This window comes from Neovison vison, chromosome 5 (genome assembly GCF_020171115.1).
Source record: "Neovison vison isolate M4711 chromosome 5, ASM_NN_V1, whole genome shotgun sequence".
Classification (NCBI taxonomy): domain Eukaryota; kingdom Metazoa; phylum Chordata; class Mammalia; order Carnivora; family Mustelidae; genus Neogale; species Neogale vison.
This window is the reverse complement of record NC_058095.1, coordinates 6,536,777-6,554,345: the sequence shown is the minus strand read 5'-3', so window position 1 is coordinate 6,554,345 and position 17,569 is coordinate 6,536,777. Positions and strand designations below refer to the sequence as shown.

The window sequence follows — 17,569 nt, the reverse complement described above, 5'->3', positions numbered from 1 at the left end:
GTGTTTATCTTTGTGCAATTTCCTGTTCCTCTGTAACACTCCAAAAAAAGATTTTAAAAACCAAACATGAAAACACGAAAGTATACCTCTGAAACTTTGCTTGATTTGGGTGGGGGGGTGTAGATGCTCATTGGTTTTCTGTCACATAGCAAAGAGTTTCCATAATCTTCCCCGCTACTAGTTACCCTGCCTAAAGCTCAGACATCAATAATCTATCCAGAAGCGTATTTTGAGTGATGATATCAGCATGGAATGCAGATTCCTCTGGTTTGACTGTCAAGTGCCTTTCCCTCAGACCATGATGCTGGCAGGCAGAGAGTGGCCAGCAACCAGCAAGAGGGAGAAGCACCATCTTCAGACCCAGGAGAGGGTCTGCAGAATGAGAGGGTTTGTCGGGCAGCTGGTGGCCATTGTAACACATACTGGGAAACTTGACAAGGACTCAGGGTTTCTTCAGTCTTCTCAGCCCACCACCTTCTCTTCCATCTCTCCTTCATTTCCCGGTGCATCTTCCTATTCTACAAACTTGAGTTTCTGCAGCTTCTGGCAGAGCTGAGAAGTTGGAAGACCCACCAGGTGCACAGAGCAATTACAACAGAAATTTGACTTCAGGTTTGAGTCCGAGGTGTGATGGTTCACGGTACAGGTTAACTGTCCATGGGCTGCTGAGATGGAAGATGATCTTGGGTGTGTCTGGGAGCACGCCTCTGGAGAAGATGAGCATTTGAATCCATGGACTCAATAAGGTAGGTGCCCTCTCTGGAGTGGGTGGGCCTCATCCCATCCAATCTGTTGAGGGTCTGAGTAGAAGTGGATGACCAGCAGAGGAAGGAGGAATTTGCCCTTTGCTGCCTGATGGCTTCAGCTGGGATGTCCGTCTTTCCCACCCTCTGTACTCTGGGCTCTCAGGCCCTTGAACTTAGAATGGATTTCACTACCACATCTCTTGGGTACTCCTTAGCTTCCATCACCACGGGAGCCTATTCCTTTAAGGAACTCGTCATAGGCATGCTTCTCCTACTGGTTCCGTTTGTCCAGAGAAACCTCACTGATACACGTGTGTATTTGACCCTGTGCCTACTGGTTCCGTTTGTCCAGAGAAACCTCACTGATACACGTGTGTATTTGACCCTGTGGCAATTGACTTCTTCAACCCCAAGCCTGCACACGAGGACCTCACTCAGGAAGATCCCTGTGAGGAACTCAACAGGAAGATCCAAAACCTCATCACTTCCTCTCACCTGCAGTGTGACCTGCCAGGACATCTCCTAGAGTTGATGGAATGTAGTTGTTTCAAGGGCTGCTACAGAGAAACACAGAGAAAATACTCAGGATGTCAGCATGCTGAGCATGGAAGAGCATGGAGACCACCCCTCCATGAACTGGGCCCGTGTTTTGCGAGGGAAATAGTGATGAAGCAAAGGCCAAGTTAGAGGTAAATGTTACTGCCTTTCCTTGGGCTGGAATCAGAAGGATCTGCTTTACTCCTCTTTGGCTTTAGGGTCTCTGTGAGGTTCAGAGATGTCTGGGAGACTTTTTTTTTTTTTTTGGTGAAGATCTCAGCATCTGAAAAAAAGAGGGATGTCAAAGTAAGGTTACAAACATTCTGGGCTATTTGAGAGTGGGGAGAGGTAAGAGCTTGGCTTGGGTCCCAATGTTAGCCAGGAGGATGAAGAGCTCCCTGAGCAGCCTGCACCTGGAGCCTCAGTGTCCCCAGTCTCTGACAGTGTCCCCACGGGCACTAGCTTATATCTAGGACACCAGGAGAGGTGCCTGCGCTGTGTGCCCACGGCTCATGGGCGTGCTCATCGATCAACTTTTGGACATGCAGGTGGTCATAGGGCATAATTGATTGGTCTAGAAAAATGATTCCTGAATCACAAAGTTAATTCACTCATGGTTGGTTGGAATAAGACACATGTCGAAATAGAAGGATGAACATTTAAGTCAGAGCAGCCCTGTGATTGTATTGATAATTCAATTTAGACATAATCTTAAAGATGACTTTTGAGGTTGCTAACAGGAGGCCAGGCCAGAGCCGAAGGGCAGACTTCTCTCCCTGCACTGCAAGATAGACCCTCCCACCCCAACCTCCTGCCCATTTCTGCCCATCTTCTGCCCTGGCACCTCTGTGTCCTTGTTTCCCATCCCCTCAGCCACCTTTCCTTAGACCTTGCTGGCACGGATCCCAGGGAGTCCTTGAAAGAGCTGCTTCCCTCACTCCTGGGCAATAAGAGGAAGCATATCCAGATATCACCATACCAAGGTCCATGTCAGCTGACCGTGGTCAGGAGGGGGCACTGGGTCTGTCAACCTCTTCCAGGGAGTACAAATTCCAGAAGCACCATGATGCACTACTTCTTAATAAATATGAAGTGCTGGGCCAAAATCAGAGGTGTCTTGTCCGTCTTCCATTCTTTCTTTCATTCTTTCTTCCTTCCTTTCTTTCAGATTTTAAAACCCTGAGATCATGACCCGAGACGAAGGCAGAGGCTTTAACCCACTGAGTCACCCAGGCACCACTGTGTCCTGTCTCTCTGCCTGGTTGTGTACCCTCCCCTGGGCACAGGTGGTGAGGGTCCTGACTTATTCTCGTCTGAACTCCCCTTTGGGCTTCAGACCCCTGCTTGCATCTCGAGCTCTGGATTGTGAATGTCTGGGTCCACCTCTAGTTGAGGCCAGGGAGACACAGCTCAGGCTGATGCGCAGGATGGGGCTTGGGGAGGGAAGCAGGCTGTACGGCTGAGACGGAGGAGGAAAGGTCATCAGGATACAGTGGGTCTAGTTCTGCCCCCTGGGGTGGCCAGGATCAGAGTATTTGAATCATCCCAGGGGACTCAGCAGCTGAGAAGCAATCCCGTTAGAGGAGAATTATTACTAAGTCTTTGCAGATGGGAAGACCGGAAGTTCTGCAAATGGTCACTATCGCCATCTTTTGGTGGCTTGAAGAACTGCCCCAAGTGTGCTCTGGGTGTTACCTTCATCCTCATCCTGGAGGTTGAGAACTAGAAATGCCTTTTGTGCAAAATATAAGAGACTCTTGAGCATAGGAAACAAACTGAGGTTTGCTGGAGGGGGTGGGTTGGGGGGATGGGGTAACTGAGTGATGGACATTAAGGAGGGCACGTGATGTAATGAGCCCTGGGTGTGATGGAGGACTAACACCTACTAACTCTTAACCTCTGAAACTAGGAGTAAAATATATGTTAATTAACTGCATTTAAGTTAAAAAACTAAAGAAAAAGAAATGTCTTTTGTACTCGAGTATCAGGGTCTGTCATGATCCCTCCAGATCCCTCCAGGCAGAGGACCAGAGCTCACGGAAATTCTGGAGCCCCATGGAAGAAGGATATTTGGTTTTCAGTCAGAAGGATGAGAACTCGGGTTTAGGGAGAATGGCCTTCTATTTATATAAATTTTCTTTGATTTCAGACAACAGCATTTTGTCCTTTTGGACATCCATATCCAGGACATATTTCGTTACGCTTATACCTAAATATTTCATTTTCTTTGGAGTAAGTGCACATGGAATGCATTTTTAATCTTGGTTTCCATACGTTCACTTGTTAGGATATGGATATGTGATTGACTGCTGTGTGTTCATCTTGAATCCCATGACCTGCTGAACCCACCTCTTAGTTCTATGAGGTTTTGTAGATTGCTTGAGATTTTCTTTTTTTCTTTAAGACTTTATTTATTTATTTGACAGTAAGACATCCCAAGCAGACGGAGAGGCAGGCAGAGTGAGTGGGGAAGCAGACTCCCTGCTGAGCAGAGAGCCTGATGCAGGGCTCAATCCTAGAACCCTGAGATCATGACCTGAGCTGAACGCAGAGGCTTAACCCACTGAGTCACCCAGGCCCCACTGCTTGAGATTTTCTACACAGACATTTATGTCATATGCACACAGGGACAGCTTTATTCTTCTTTTCCTTTTTCTATCCCCTCATTTCTTTATCTGACCACCTGCAATGGTCAGAATTTCCATGGCTGAGATGACTACATGTCGAGAGGGGGCATCTCTGCTTGCTCAGGATCGTGCAGGGAAAACTCAGTTTTGATCACTAACTCTAATGTTAGCCGTATTTTTCTTTTAGGTAATCTTCATCACATCGAGGAAATTCCTTCTTTTTCCTTCTTAAAACTAAGAAATTCCTTCTTGAAAATACTCTTATTTTTATGAGTTTCTTTTTGATCATGAGTGGGTATTGGAGGTTGTCATATGCTTTTCCAGTGTCATTTGATATGATTCTATGATTTTTTTTTCCTCCATAGTCTAGCATGGTGGATTACAGTGATTCATTTTTCGAAGCTGAACCAGCCTTCTCTACCTGGAACAAACCTCACTCCCTCACGGCGCATAATTCTTTGCTGGATTCCATCTGCTTGTCTTGCCTATCCATCTACCTGACCCCCAGATTCCTGCCCACTGGCCTCTCAGGACCCTCCCTTGCCCTGAGCTTTGCCTTTGTTCAGACCTTCTACCTTCCCTCCCTCAACAGCCTGAGGCTCTCACCCAATAGGAGACAAATCGTGAGATTTGGACTCTGGGAAACAAACGGAGGGTTTCAGAGGGGATGTGGGTGGGGGAATGCAGTAGCCCGGTGATGGGAATTAACGAGAACACGTGTTGTGATGAGCACTGGGTGCTCCATGCAACTAATGAATCACTGAGCACTACATCGAGAACTAATGATGTGCTCTACAGTGGTTAACTGAACATCATCATCGTAATAATAATAATGAAGAGTCTACTCCTGTCTTCTGTCACCCCATTCATTGAACTCTCATCCATTCCTCTTCATGACACTTCTTCTTATAAACCAATATTCTTTATTTAGTTTTCAAAACCACCCATTCGAACAGAAAGGCCTTGTTTTGTTGACTGCTTTCTTCCCAGCACCTAGAATCAAGCCTGGTGCTACAGAGGCTTTAGGTCAATATTTGGTGAGTGGTTGTAGGAAGGAAGGAATGTTGAGTTGAGAGCCTGCACTGGGGGTTCTCAGGAGGACAAGGTCATGGCAAAGCAGGCCTTCCCTCACCTTGGGCTCCCTGGTCACCTGGGCTGTGCACCAGCAAGCTAGGAGTCCTAGGGCGTCCCTCCCCCATTCTCCCCAGCAAAACACCACACACATCGACTTGTGTGTGTGATGGATCTCATTGCTTCACTCGAGTATTGAATGATTTGTTTGTTACCAGTTTTTGGCAATAAGGGGAGAGGAGACAGGTCTGGGGCCAGAAGTTCTTCCTCTTCTAGTCTGTGTGGTGTTGTCTCTGGACAGGATATGGATGGGCAAGGAGGGCTGAAGGTTGTCTTCATCAGGCTGACTCTGGTGCCCACAAATTGCCCACTGAGGCCGGTTGACCCAGAACACAGCACTGAGCATCATCAGAAACAGGGGCACCTTCAGCAGAATGAGGAGCAGGAAGTGGATGCTGCTGAGCAGGGACCTGTAGGAGGGACACAGTGACTGGCAGGAGTTTCTCCTGGACATGAGGCCCAGGCTCTGCCCCCACCTGCCTTTGTGCTCAGGTCCTGTGGCCTCAGAAATCAATATCAGCCTCAAAGCTGGATGGACCAGCACTGAGGTCCCAGAGTCCTGTCCTCCAGTCAAGACTTGACCTTGAGCATCAGGACACAGCAGACACATGAGGATGTGGTGGGGAGGAATGGAGAGAGAGGGAGAAGAGGAGACCCAGGAGGCTCTGGCTCCCAGAAACAGCTCTCTGAACCCACAACCCTCAATACTCCCTTGCTCCTGCAGGGACAGATTTTGAGGGTGAAATGCTCCCTTATAAAAGCTCTCCTCTCTCAACCTAGTCTGGACTCAGCTTCAGTATGATCGTTGAAGAAGCTCTTCTGCTGAAACTGCTCAACAGCCTCCATCAGCCTCCAGAAGTGACCACCCCAAGCTCAGCTCATGGCCAGTCCCCTCACCTGTGCGTCCTAGTAACTGTTCCCACACAAGCTCCTCACAAATTCTGTGTCCCTCCCCACACAGGACCTTTCTAGAAGTTTTCCACCCTGCCAGCACCTCACCTGGCTCTCAGCCTGAGGTTTGGCTGATGTCCTCTCCAAGGTCACACTGGGACCCTCTTGCACACCCTCTTGGCACCCTGGCTCATATCCTCTTTCCCCACTTGAACTCCGGGCCAGCTCTGGACATTCTGAAATGGCTAGGTGTTTCTCCCCTCCAGCTCCCTCACCTCTTTGCCTGAGGACTCTCTTTAGCTATAAGAGAGTTCGGCTTGCTGAGCAGAACAGGCCAGAAATGGCACAGATCCATATCCCCAGGAAGGACCCTCTGCCTGCCAGACTCTTTCTCCAGATGAGGGGCCTTCCCTCATCACTCTGTGAGAGTATAAGAAGGCCCTCTGCCTGCAGTACTCTCTCTAGATAAGGGGACTTCCCTCATTTTCTGTGAGCAACAGGAAGCCCCACCATCTTCCCCACTGTGAGGACAGATGGGTGTTGATCACTGCCTCAGCTTCCTCAGGGCCGGTGGGACAGCTGTGGGGTGCATCCTACACAGCATCTCTGAGAATACCCAGTGACAGAGCCCCGTTGCCCTGTTATAGCTCCTCCATCAAAGCACACTTTGTTGGTTTTCCCCATCTTCCCTTTCCCTCCCTGTGCTTCCCGGGATCATCATTCCATTGACTGGGGGGCCTGGGTGGCTCAGTGGGTTGGGCCGCTGCCTTCGGCTCGGGTCATGATCTCAGGGTCCTGGGATCGAGTCCCGCATCGGGCTCTCTGCTCAGCAGGGAGCCTGCTTCCTCCTCTCTCTCCCTCTCTGCCTGCCTCTCCGTCTACTTGTGATTTCTCTCTGTCAAATAAATACATAAATAAGTCTTTAAAACAAACAAACAAACAAACATCATTCCATAGACTAATTGCACCTAAGTCCTTGTCTCCCCATCTGATTTGAGGAAATCCAAACCCAAACAGGGTCTTTGTCATTTGTTTTCAGTGAATCTGGATTCCTTTCATCATGCCCACCGTCTTCCCATGCGCTCCATCTTCCTATCCTTTAATGGGCAGTTGGCATTACTGGCTTTATTGGGCTGATGCCACCTCCCCCCAGACGCCCTCTGAGGCCTGTTCCCTCGGAGGACAGCACTGAGCATGCTCAGGACCAGAGGCACCTCCAGCAAGACCAGGAAGGAGAGGAAAGTAGATGCTGCTCTGTAGGGACGTGTGGGGGACACGGTGACAGGCAGTGAGCCCCATCATCAGGGAAATGCCCTGGTGCCCTGCACTTTCCCTCTGTCCCTGTGTCCATGTCCTGACCACAACAGTCCACAAGGAAATCAGGCCCATGTCCTGACCACAGCAGTCCACAAGGATATGTCCATGACTGGGATCGCCCCATCATCAGACCACTTCTGTGACCTTCAGGCTTACAATTGCCCTTGAGACAGGATGTGGACATGGAGAGGGCCTGGCTATTGGAGTGACATGAGGAGACCCCAGGAAGCAGGCAGGACTTGGCCCGGGAAAAGTGTTCTATCTAATCCCTCCCCATGGGCAGTGACCCTGTCTATGGACTAGAAATCAGTGCTGGGTTCCTTGTCTAATGTCTGCTCTCCCATCACCGGTACTTCCCACGAGGGAATGGAGTGTTTGCTTTAGTCCCAGGGTCCATCTGGCACCTGTGTGGTCCCTCCAAACCTTGGCCTTGAGATTCAGAGGTTAATGATGGAGGGAATAAATGACCCCACTCACCTCTTCTCTCCCTCTGTGGTCTGGTCTTCAATAGGATGACTCTCCAGTGAGGGCCTGGGAGGGAGCAGGAAAGAGAGCTCAGGGCCCCCAGAGCTCCTGGCTCCTGAAGGCCCCCTTTGCACAACACTGGCACTCGTCTTCCCTATCCCCGGACCCCGATTTCTGCAGATACCTGAGTGCCGGCTCCCCCATTCCTACAGGTCTCCAGGGAAATGTCCTCTCACCAGCCAGGACTCCCTGATCATTGTGTATCGTGAGCGATCCCACCCCCATCGCTCCCCACACATGCTCTCTCTGACCCATCTGTTCTCAGGTTGAGTCGTCCACGGTGTGAATTTCCAACTTTTGTCGGAGCAGGACTGCATCTCGGTGGCCCCGGGCCGTATCCGTAGCAGGACACTCAGCACACAGGAGGACTTTCACCATTAGGTGTGGAATTGGTAAATAAGTCTGGGACTGAGGCCACGACAGTCACACCAACACACCTCTGTCCTCCGTGTTCCCCCGAAATCACCCAGGTGTCAAAGGTCTCCAGCTGCTAATCCCTTACCCAGGACGTTGGCTGGAGGTGGAGGACTCTTTCCAGGTCGCAGTGTCCCATGTGGGGGCTGGCAGTGTACTGTGAAGACGTAGAGTGTTGGGGGGTCTCACAGAGCTGTGGGTTGCAGTGCTGGCTGTGGGGGGAAGCACATGTCAGGCTTGCTGTCCTCCCCCGGCTCTCCCACTCTCTGGCAGCTGTGTGGCTCCGACTCACATAGTCCTGGTCACTCAGGACATCTGGACAGGTGTCCGGGCTCCACATCCGCCCACAGCCACACCCAAGTCTGCCGGGAACTCCAGCCTCCCCGGCCCCCTCTGCAGGTGCACCCTGGCCAGGTGGGCGATTTCAGAGGCAGAGCATCTCCCAGTAGGGCATGGGACAGGACCTCAGGGCTCTGGGCTCAGCCACCCCGCCCCTGGTTTCTCCTGGCAGAGGATGGCCTGAGCTTTCCTCTGCAGAGATTAATCCAGAGCTGGGAGTGGGGGCCGTGTCCTCAGGCAGGGCTGATGTCTGGAGTGAGGACCATGAATCTGGGTGCTCACAGAGTCCACACTGAATGATGGGTCCTGGCACTCAGTGCACTCAGCCCCCAAACTCTAAGCCAGAACTATGAACCTGGGTGGCCACCGGACAGAAGGATAGACAAAAAGAAAGATCTAGTGAGACAGACACACACCCGGGGCACCACACAGAAAGTCCCCTGTCCTGGAGCCAACTGGACAATGGTCTTTCTCTTCCTGGCGGTGGTGTCCGAGAACACTCAGTTCCTCACTGTTAAATAGGAGCCCACAAGGGGCCTGGGAGGGCAATGACCCCTGTGAGAGAGACGACCTGCAGGAAGGACGTCGGAGGAGCCAAGGCCAACATCGGAGTAAGAACACAAGACAAAAACCTGAACACTCAGAAGGATGAACTCCATGTGGTTCTCAGGAAACAAAAATAGGGTTCTAGTAAAGAATTCTTTGCAGCACATGGAAGTATATTTGGGGCCATATGACCTAACCTAACTCCTTTTTCTCATTTTTTCCCCTCCTTTGTCTGAGGGGAGCTTTCAGCAGTTTCTCTGGGTTCCCTCCTGTGGAAATGACGGAAGGAATGAGGAGGGTCAAGCCAGAGGGAGGGGTGTTCCCCAAATGCTCACAGAAGTTCCAAATCAGGGTACTTGGGCTCCTTCTTGGGCCCCTGTCGAGGCTGGTGCAGACCCCCAGGATCACAGCTGTGAGGCTGGCACTCAGGAACCATCCAGGACACAGTGTTGTCCTGTTAGAGCCCCAGGGTCCTGGGCAGCCAGTAGGGGAGAGGAGTGAATGGCCTAGGGTCCTGTTCCCCATTTGGGAGGACAGAGAGAAGTCCAGGAAGAGATTTGGGTCCACTCCAACACAGACAGGGCTTTGTCAGGGCAGGAAGGCAGCCAGATATCACCAGACGCGGGCCATTCCTGCTGCCATCCCTGGGAGAGTTTGAGGCATGAGAGTGTGTCAGGGCACACAGAGACACCCAGGTCCGCCAGAGGTGTGCGTGTGCTTCTGTGAGTATGCAGACAACACAACCCCTGGACACAGAAATGTACACCCACCTAGCCACACACGGACATATACACAAACGGACGCACGCACACACACGCACACACACAGGCTCATCCCAGGTGCCTTGTGTCACCCATCCATCCTAACCCCACTCTGTTCCCACATCCCACTGCTTTCTTGCCAGGGTTGGGGTGATCAGCCCAAGTCTCAGGCAACCCTGGTGCTGGTGTGGGCAGAAGGGTGTGCACAGCTCACCTGGGGTCACAGACAACACAACTTGGAAGGTGCGGTCAAATAAATATCCTGGTTTTCCTGATGTATCGATCCCACACCAGTATGTCCCGGCATCATCCTCTGTAAGGTTCTCCAAGGTCACTGTGAAGGTGAGGTTTACAGGATGGTCCCTGATGGAAACACGGTCCTTCCTCCCTTCTCTGTCTGCCCCTTCGGTCTTTAGCGTCCTCCTCACACATGGGCTCTTGCACCAGTATTTGGGAGTCTCTCTGAATTCTTCCTCGTACTGACACTGCACACTCTGGGATCCCCCCACAGTGCCTGTCACAGAGGGGGGGCCACGCAGAGACCAACAACCTGGAAAACACAGCCGAGTGTGACCCTTCACCAGAAGGGCCTGGGTCAACGGGATCTCAGGTCAGGTTGACCGTTGAGTCCCTGAAGGGCCCTTAGCGTCTGGAGGAGGCCTTGGCAGGAGACAGGTCTTCCTGAGATCAGAAAGAGAGAAGGTAGGTCCTTTTCTGGAGCGGCACAAGTTGAGTGTGTCCCTGATGTGTCTGTGTGTGTTTGATGCACAGAGACGTCATTTCTGACTGTGACCCTACAGTAAAGCTGGTCACTGGCCCCACTCTTGTCAGGGCCGCTCTTTCTGGCACAGTGGACACGACTCACCTGCTTTATGCACTGAATCCTCCTGGTGGTTGCTGAGACAGTGCTGGTCGATTGGAGAATCTTCTCTGCTCTCCCTCCTCTTTCCCACGTCCTCCTCCCCTCCCCTGCCCCACAGACCCATCCCCCACCCTCCCTCCCTCCCATTCAGGACAGACTTCCCTGCCCAGGCTCAGCCCCGATCACCTGGGACCTGCAGAAGGAGCAGTGCTGCAGGCAGCCACGGCCTCCCGTCCCCTGGGGTCATGTCTGCAGCACAGACGTCACCCACAGCAATGCCAGGCTCCTGAGGGGGACAATTTCAAGTCTCTCACAGAGGGTCCTCTCTGCAGTGCCCACTTCTGCTTTCTGGGTCCTCTTTGCTTCCTCGTTCTGCCTGTGTTTGTTCTCAAAATCTTCTTCCACGCTGACTCAAGCTGGTTGGGGTGCAGGAAGCTGGGGGACAGAAGCAGCACAAGTTGAGTCAGAATCCTGGACCTGGTGCCCTGGATGCACTCAATCCTGATGACAAGACAGCTCCTGGTTCAGGACTGGATTGGGATTGCTGTCCCCTTCCACAGCCAACATCTGCGCCTCTCACTGTCCACACTTGCCCCACACAATGGAGCAACACTGTGAGCATTTCCTCCTCAAGGGAATGTCCCCACCCTGTGACGTGACACTTCTTGTGGTCAGGATGGATCATGTCCAGCGTGGAGCCCCCAGCAGCCCATCATCTCAGGCATCGGTCGTGACCTCCGTGGTGTTAGGGATCCCACAGCCTACAGCTCCAAGCACCCAGAGTCCCCATGGGACCCCTGCTCTCCTCTGGCCACACAAGTTGGAACTGTGACCTCTGATGCTTTCAAAGGTTCCATTTGGGTTCTGGGTTCTGAACCAGGGTACTAATCCCACAGGCTTGTTTCCTCCTGTGTGTTTGCCTGGCCTCAAGAATGGAAAGGGAACAGCCATCACCAACCCCATGTGCACCTCACTTGGACTCCTTCGTGTTTGGAATGTCCACCCTACTGTGACTTTCAAGGCAGAAGACTGTCAATGGACAAGAGGGTCCAAAGACTGAAGGAGCTGATGGGATGTTGGGGACATGTGAAGCTGAGACTGGGCTTCTCCTCCCCATCCAATGGCACAAAGGGCCGTTGTGTAACAAGAGGGTGGTCTGACAAAGCACTGGGGGTCAGTGTCTCTTTTGGGTTCACATGGTGACCAGGGGCCTCTTCAAGGTGCAGAGTTGGGGGATGGTCCTTACCAGGAGGTGGGGAGGTGGGTCTGTCCTAACTCAGAGTGGCTTGTTCTCATGACATGATGGGTTTGGGATGGGTTTATGCTGGAAATGGTAAGGAGGTGGGTCACAGTGCAGAGTCTGACACTTGCCTGGGTTACGCCAACTCCTCAAACTTGTCAGAACAACCAGGTCCATCAATTTCCCCTTAAACACTCTCTGCCCAGATCTGCTCCTCCTCCACACTATCTCTTCCTGATCTAAGGCCACAGTATTCCCAGAGTTATTGCAACCAGACCCTGTCATCCAGGATTCCTCTCTCAGCTCCTCCCCATTAATATTTCCTCTAGCATCTCCATCTGCCCATATCCTCTCTTCCTCCTGGCATTACAGCAATACTCTCTCCTCTCAGTACAATGGTGACATCCCTGTCCTTCCCAGTCCCCTCATGCTTTGTCCTCCCTCTGCTCCACTCATAAGCAAGAGAGCACTTCAACAAAACTCAGAAGTAGCCAGTACACCCTTGGTCCCATCCCCTTCAGATGAAACCCCCTCTCCTTGCTTGGCTTACATGGTCTGAATGGCCCAGCCACTGCTGGGTTCTGCATTTCTATCTTGCTCCCCTTCCCCAATGTGCCCAATGCTCTAGCCATGGAGCCCATCCTTCCCCTTAGCATCTCTTTGTCCCTCTCCTTGGATCCTCTGCCCACCTCTTCTCACTGCTTCTTCCTTTTTACTCTTTAGATTTTACCTTGGGTGTACTCCTTTAGAAAGGTCTCCCAGAACACTCTTCCTATGGTCACCCTGTTGTCTCAACCACCAAGCCCTGTCTGTTTTCTGCATAGTTCACTGAATCTTGTGATGGTGGTCTCTATGCATCTCCACCACTGGGATAGAGCTCATATCATAGCAGCATTCAGGGTCTGCTTCATTCTTCACGCAATGACTCAGTGGCCAGTTGCACCTTGTGACCAATGGTTGGCTTCTGATAACTGTTCACAGAATGAGTGAAAGAGTGATTGAGTTAATGAATACAGAATTGGCTGCAGACATCGCCCTAGACAACTGTGGTCCAATGAGATGCAATATCTATGGTGGTATAACAAATTCCCTGAGAACTTAGTTGCTGAAAATGTATTTATTATCTCACACTTGCTGAGAGCCACAAATCTGAGAGTGGCTTATCTGGGTGACTGTGGCTCAGCGTGTCTCTTTCACAACATTGTGGTCAAGATGTTGACCAGGCTATACTTATTAGAAGGCTGGACTGGCCTGAAAGATGTGCTTCAGAGATGACACGTCCACTTGGGGGTTAGCAGGAGTCCTTACCTCCTTGCCCAATACACTGCTCGAGAGTCTTCATGAGGTGACATCCAGCTTCTCCCGCGAAGAGTGACCTAAGAAGAACAAGGCACAGCATATTTATGATCTATCCTTGGAAATCGTGTCCCATTGCTTCTGCCATATCTGGAGACCACACACCCACCCTGACACAATATAGAGGACCCCTGTCAAGGGATGTGGAGATCTGGTCTGAGTGGAGGCTTTGAATGCATATCATTTCCTGAAACGTCAGTAAACTGTGTATATAGGATATGTGCAATTTCCTGTTCTCATGTAACACTGCATAAAAATTTAAAAAACAGAATCCAAACCATGAAAGTAGACCTCTGGAACTTTGCTTGATGTCTGAAGGGAGATTTTCTGTTTATTGGTCTTTTTTCACATAACGAAGAGTTTACATAATCTCCCACACCCCAGTTACCTTGCCAATAGCTCAGTCAACAAAATGACCAGAAGCTTATCGTAAGTAATGATGGTAGGATTTGAACCCAGATTCCTCTGACACAACTCCTCAAGTGTCTTTCACTCAGACCATGACTCTGCAGAGAAACACAGTGGCCAACAGCCAGCAAGAGGGAGAAGCAGGAAGCAGAATGAGAGGGTTTGTTAGGCAGTTTGTGGCTTTTTCTTCAGTCTTCTCAACCTGCCACCTTCTCTTCCTTCTCACTTTCACTTCCCGGTGTATCTTCCTTTTCTAAAAACTTCAGTTTCTGCAGCTCGTGGCTGAGCTGGGAAGTTGGATGACCCACCAGGTGCACAGAGCAATTACAACAGAAATTTGACTTCAGCTTTGAGTCCACGGTGTGATGGTTCACAGGTGGGTTAACTGTCCACGGGCGGCTCAGATGGAAGATGAACTTGAGTGTGTCTGGGAGCACGTCTCTGGAGGAGACGAACTTTTGAATCCATGGACTCAGTGAGGTAGGTGCCCTCTCTGGGGTGGGTGGGCCTCATCCCATCCTATCTGTTGAGGGTCTGAGTAGAAGTGGATGACCAGCAGAGGAAGGAGGAATTCACCCTTTGCTGCCTGATGGCTTCAGCTGGGACGTCCGTCTTTTCCCACCCTCTGTACTCCGGGCTCTCAGGCCCTTGAACTCAGAATGGATTTCACCACCAGCTCTCTTGGGTACTCCTCTGCTCCCATCACCACGGGAGCCTATTCCTTTAATGAGCTCTTCATAGGCATGCTTCTCCTACTGGTTCCATTTGTCCAGGGAAGACTCACTGACACATGTGTGTATCTGACCCCGTGGCAACCGACTTCTTCAACCCCAAGCCAGCACACGAGGACCTCATTCAGGAAGATCCCTGTGAGGACTCAACAGGAAGATCCAAAACCTCATCACTTCCTCTCACCTGCAGCGTAGCCTCCCAGGACATCTCCTAGAGTTGATGGAATGTAAGTGTTTCAAGGGGCTGCTACAGAGAAACACAGTGAAAACACCCAGGATGTCAGCACACTGAGCATGGAAGCGCATGGGGACCATCCCCATGTGAACTGGGTCTGCGTTTTGCGAAGGAAATAGTGATGAAGCAAAGGTCAAGTTAGAGGCAAATGTTACTGCCTTTCCTTGGGCTGGAATCAGAAGTATCTGCTTTACTCCTCTTTGGCTTTAGGGTCTCTGTGAGGCTCAGAGACGTCTGGGAGACTTTTGTTTTGTGAAGCTGTCAGCATCTGAAGAAAAGAGGGATGTCAAAGTAGGGTTAAAAATATTCTGGGCTATTTGAGAGTGGGAGGAGTAAAGTGCTTGGCTTGGGTCCTGATGATAGCCAGGAGGATAAAGAGCTCCCCAGCCAGCCTGCACCTGGAACCTCAGTGTCCCCAGTCTCTGACGGTATTCCCATGGGCACCAGCTTATCTCTAGGACACCAGGAGAGGTATGTGCCCATGGCTCGTGGGCATGTGCATGAATCAACTTTTGGACATGCAAGTCTATAATTTATTGGTCTAGAAAAATGATTCCTGATTTACAAAGTTAATTCACTCGTGGTTGGTTGGAATAAGACACATGTCAAAATAGCAAGATGAACATTTAAGTCAGGGCAGCCCTGTGATTGTATTGATAATTCAATTTAGACATAATCTTAAAGACGACAACTGACGTTGCTAATGGGAGGCCAGCCAGAACCAAAGGGCAGGCTTCTCTCCCTGCACTGCAAGATAGACCCTACCACCCCAACCTCCTGCCCATTTCTGTGCATCTTCTTGGTCCTGGCACCTCTGTCTCCTTGTTTCCCATCCCCTCAGCCACCTTTCCTTAGACCTCGCTGGCACAGACCCTAGGGAGTCCTTGAAAGAGCTGCTTCCCTCACTCCTGGACAGTAAGAGGAAGCATTGCCAGATGTCACCATACCAAGTTCCATTTTAGCTGACCGTGATCAGGAGGGGGCACTGGGTCTATCGACCTCTTCCAGGGATTACCAATTGCAGAAGAGCCACGGGGATACTGCTTCTCAATAAAGCTGAAGCCCTGGGCTAGAGTCCGAGGTGTCCTGTCTTTCTGCCTGGTTCTGTACCCTTCCCTGGGCACAGGTGGTGGGGGTCCTGACTTCTCGTCTGAACTACCCTTTGGGCTCCAGACCCCTGCTTGCATCTCGAGCTCTGGACTGTGAATGTCTGCGTCCACCTCTAGTTGAGCCCAAGGGAGACACAGCTCAGACTGATGTGCAGGATGGGACATGGGGAGGGAAGCAGGCTGTAGGACTTAGCTTGAGGAGAAAGGTCATCAGGATACAGTGAGTCTAGTTCTAACCCCTGGGGTGGCCAGGATCAGAGTATTTGAATCCTCCCAGGGGACTCAGCAGCTGAGAAACAATCCTCTTAGAGGATTTTTTTTTCAATTTCTTTTCAGTGTTCCAGAATTTTCCAGAATTCATTGTTTATGCACCACACCCAGTCCTTCCTGCAATACGTGCCCTCCATAATACCTACCACCAGGCTCCCTCCCACTTCCCTCCCCTCCAAAACCCTCAGTTCCTCAAAGTCCACAGTCTCTCATGGTTTGTCTTCCCTTCCTATTTCTCCCAACTCCCTCATCCTTATTTTTTATTTATTTTTTAAAATTAAATTTATTTATTTTCAGCATAACAGTATTCATTATTTTTTCACCACACCCAGTGCTCCATGCAATCCGCGCCCTTGAAGAGGGGTTGCCCAGATATGCAAATGGCCACTATCGCCATCTTTTGGTGGCTTGAAGAACTGCCACAAGTGTGCTTTGAGTGTTACTTCATCCTCATGCTGGAGGTTGGGAACTAGAAAAGCCTTGTGTGCAAAACATAGGAGACTCTTAAGCATAGGAAACAAACAGGGCTGCTGGAGGTGAGGCAGAAGGGATGGGGTAACTGGGTGATGGACATTACGGAGGGCACGTGATGTAATGAGCCCTGGGTGTGATGTAAGGCTGACGAATCACTAACTCCTACCTCTGAAACTACTAATACAACAATTGCCTTCCATTTATATAAATTTTCTTTGATTCTCAACATCAGCATTTCGTCATTTTGGGCATCCATATCCAGGACATATTTTGTTACGCTTATACCTAAGGATTTCATTTTCTTTGGAGTAAGTGTGTAAATGGAATGTATTTTTTCTAATTTTTTAATTTATTATTATTATTTTTATAAACATATAATGTATTTTTATCCTCAGGGGTACAGGTCTGTGAATTGCCAGGTTTACACACTTCATAGCACTCACCACAACACATACCCTCCCCAATGTCCATAACCCCACCTCCCTTTCCCGACCCCCCTCCCCCCAGCAACCCTCAGTTTGTTTTATGAGATTAAGAGTCACTTATGGTTTGTCTTCCTCCCAATCCCATCTTGTTTCATTTATTCTTCTCCTACCCCCCAACCCCCCCATGTTGCATCCCCACTTCCTCATATTAGGGAGATCATGTGATAGTTCTTTCTCCAATTGTCTTATTTCCCTAAGCGTGATACCCTCTAGTTCCATCCATGTAGTCACAAATGGCAAGATTTCATTTCTTTTGATGGCTGCATAGTATTCCATTGTGTATATATACCACACCTTCTTTATCCATTCATCTGTTGATGGACATCTAGGTTCTTTCCATAGTTTGGCTATTGTGGACATTGCTGCTATAAACATTCGGGTGCACGTGCCCCTTTGGATCACGACCTTTGTATCTTTAGGGTAAATACCCAGTAGTGCAATTGCTGGGTCATAGGGTAGTTCTATTTTCAACATTTTGAGGCACCTCCATGCTGTTTTCCAGAGTGGTTGCACCAGCTTGCATTCCCACCAACAGTGGAGGAGGGTTCCCCTTTCTCTGCATCCT

The 17,569-nt window shown here is 50.3% G+C and overlaps 2 protein-coding genes across 2 annotated transcripts in view; both read right to left on the bottom strand.

Annotated features, from left to right (window-relative positions):
- LOC122906017 (CMRF-35-like molecule 4) overlaps nucleotides 1-17,569 on the bottom strand; it is a 59,695-nt gene that overhangs the window by 17,935 nt on the left and 24,191 nt on the right. The gene's annotated exons all lie outside the window — the stretch shown is intronic.
- On the bottom strand, nucleotides 4,882-11,054 carry LOC122906018 (CMRF35-like molecule 6). The gene is made up of 5 exons (XM_044247496.1): nucleotides 10,883-11,054; nucleotides 10,049-10,384; nucleotides 8,277-8,400; nucleotides 7,727-7,780; nucleotides 4,882-5,451 (listed from the first exon to the last, which is right to left on the bottom strand). Exons 1-5 carry the CDS (start codon nucleotides 10,941-10,943, stop codon nucleotides 5,193-5,195), a joined length of 834 nt encoding a protein of 277 aa, XP_044103431.1. The 5' UTR covers nucleotides 10,944-11,054; the 3' UTR covers nucleotides 4,882-5,192.

Bases quoted from the DNA above. Each gene is read 5' to 3' on its own strand.
- LOC122906018 (XM_044247496.1), bottom strand. From the start codon at position 10,943: ATGACCCCAGGGGACGGGAGGCCGTGGCTGCCTGCAGCACTGCTCCTT. The intron at 10,385-10,882 runs GTGATCGGGGCT...TGTGTTTTCCAG, and splicing joins GCTCCTTCTGCAGGTCCCAG to GTTGTTGGTCTCTGCGTGGC. The intron at 8,401-10,048 runs GTGAGCTGTGCA...TTCCCCCCACAG, and splicing joins TGTGTTGTCTGTGACCCCAG to CCAGCACTGCAACCCACAGC.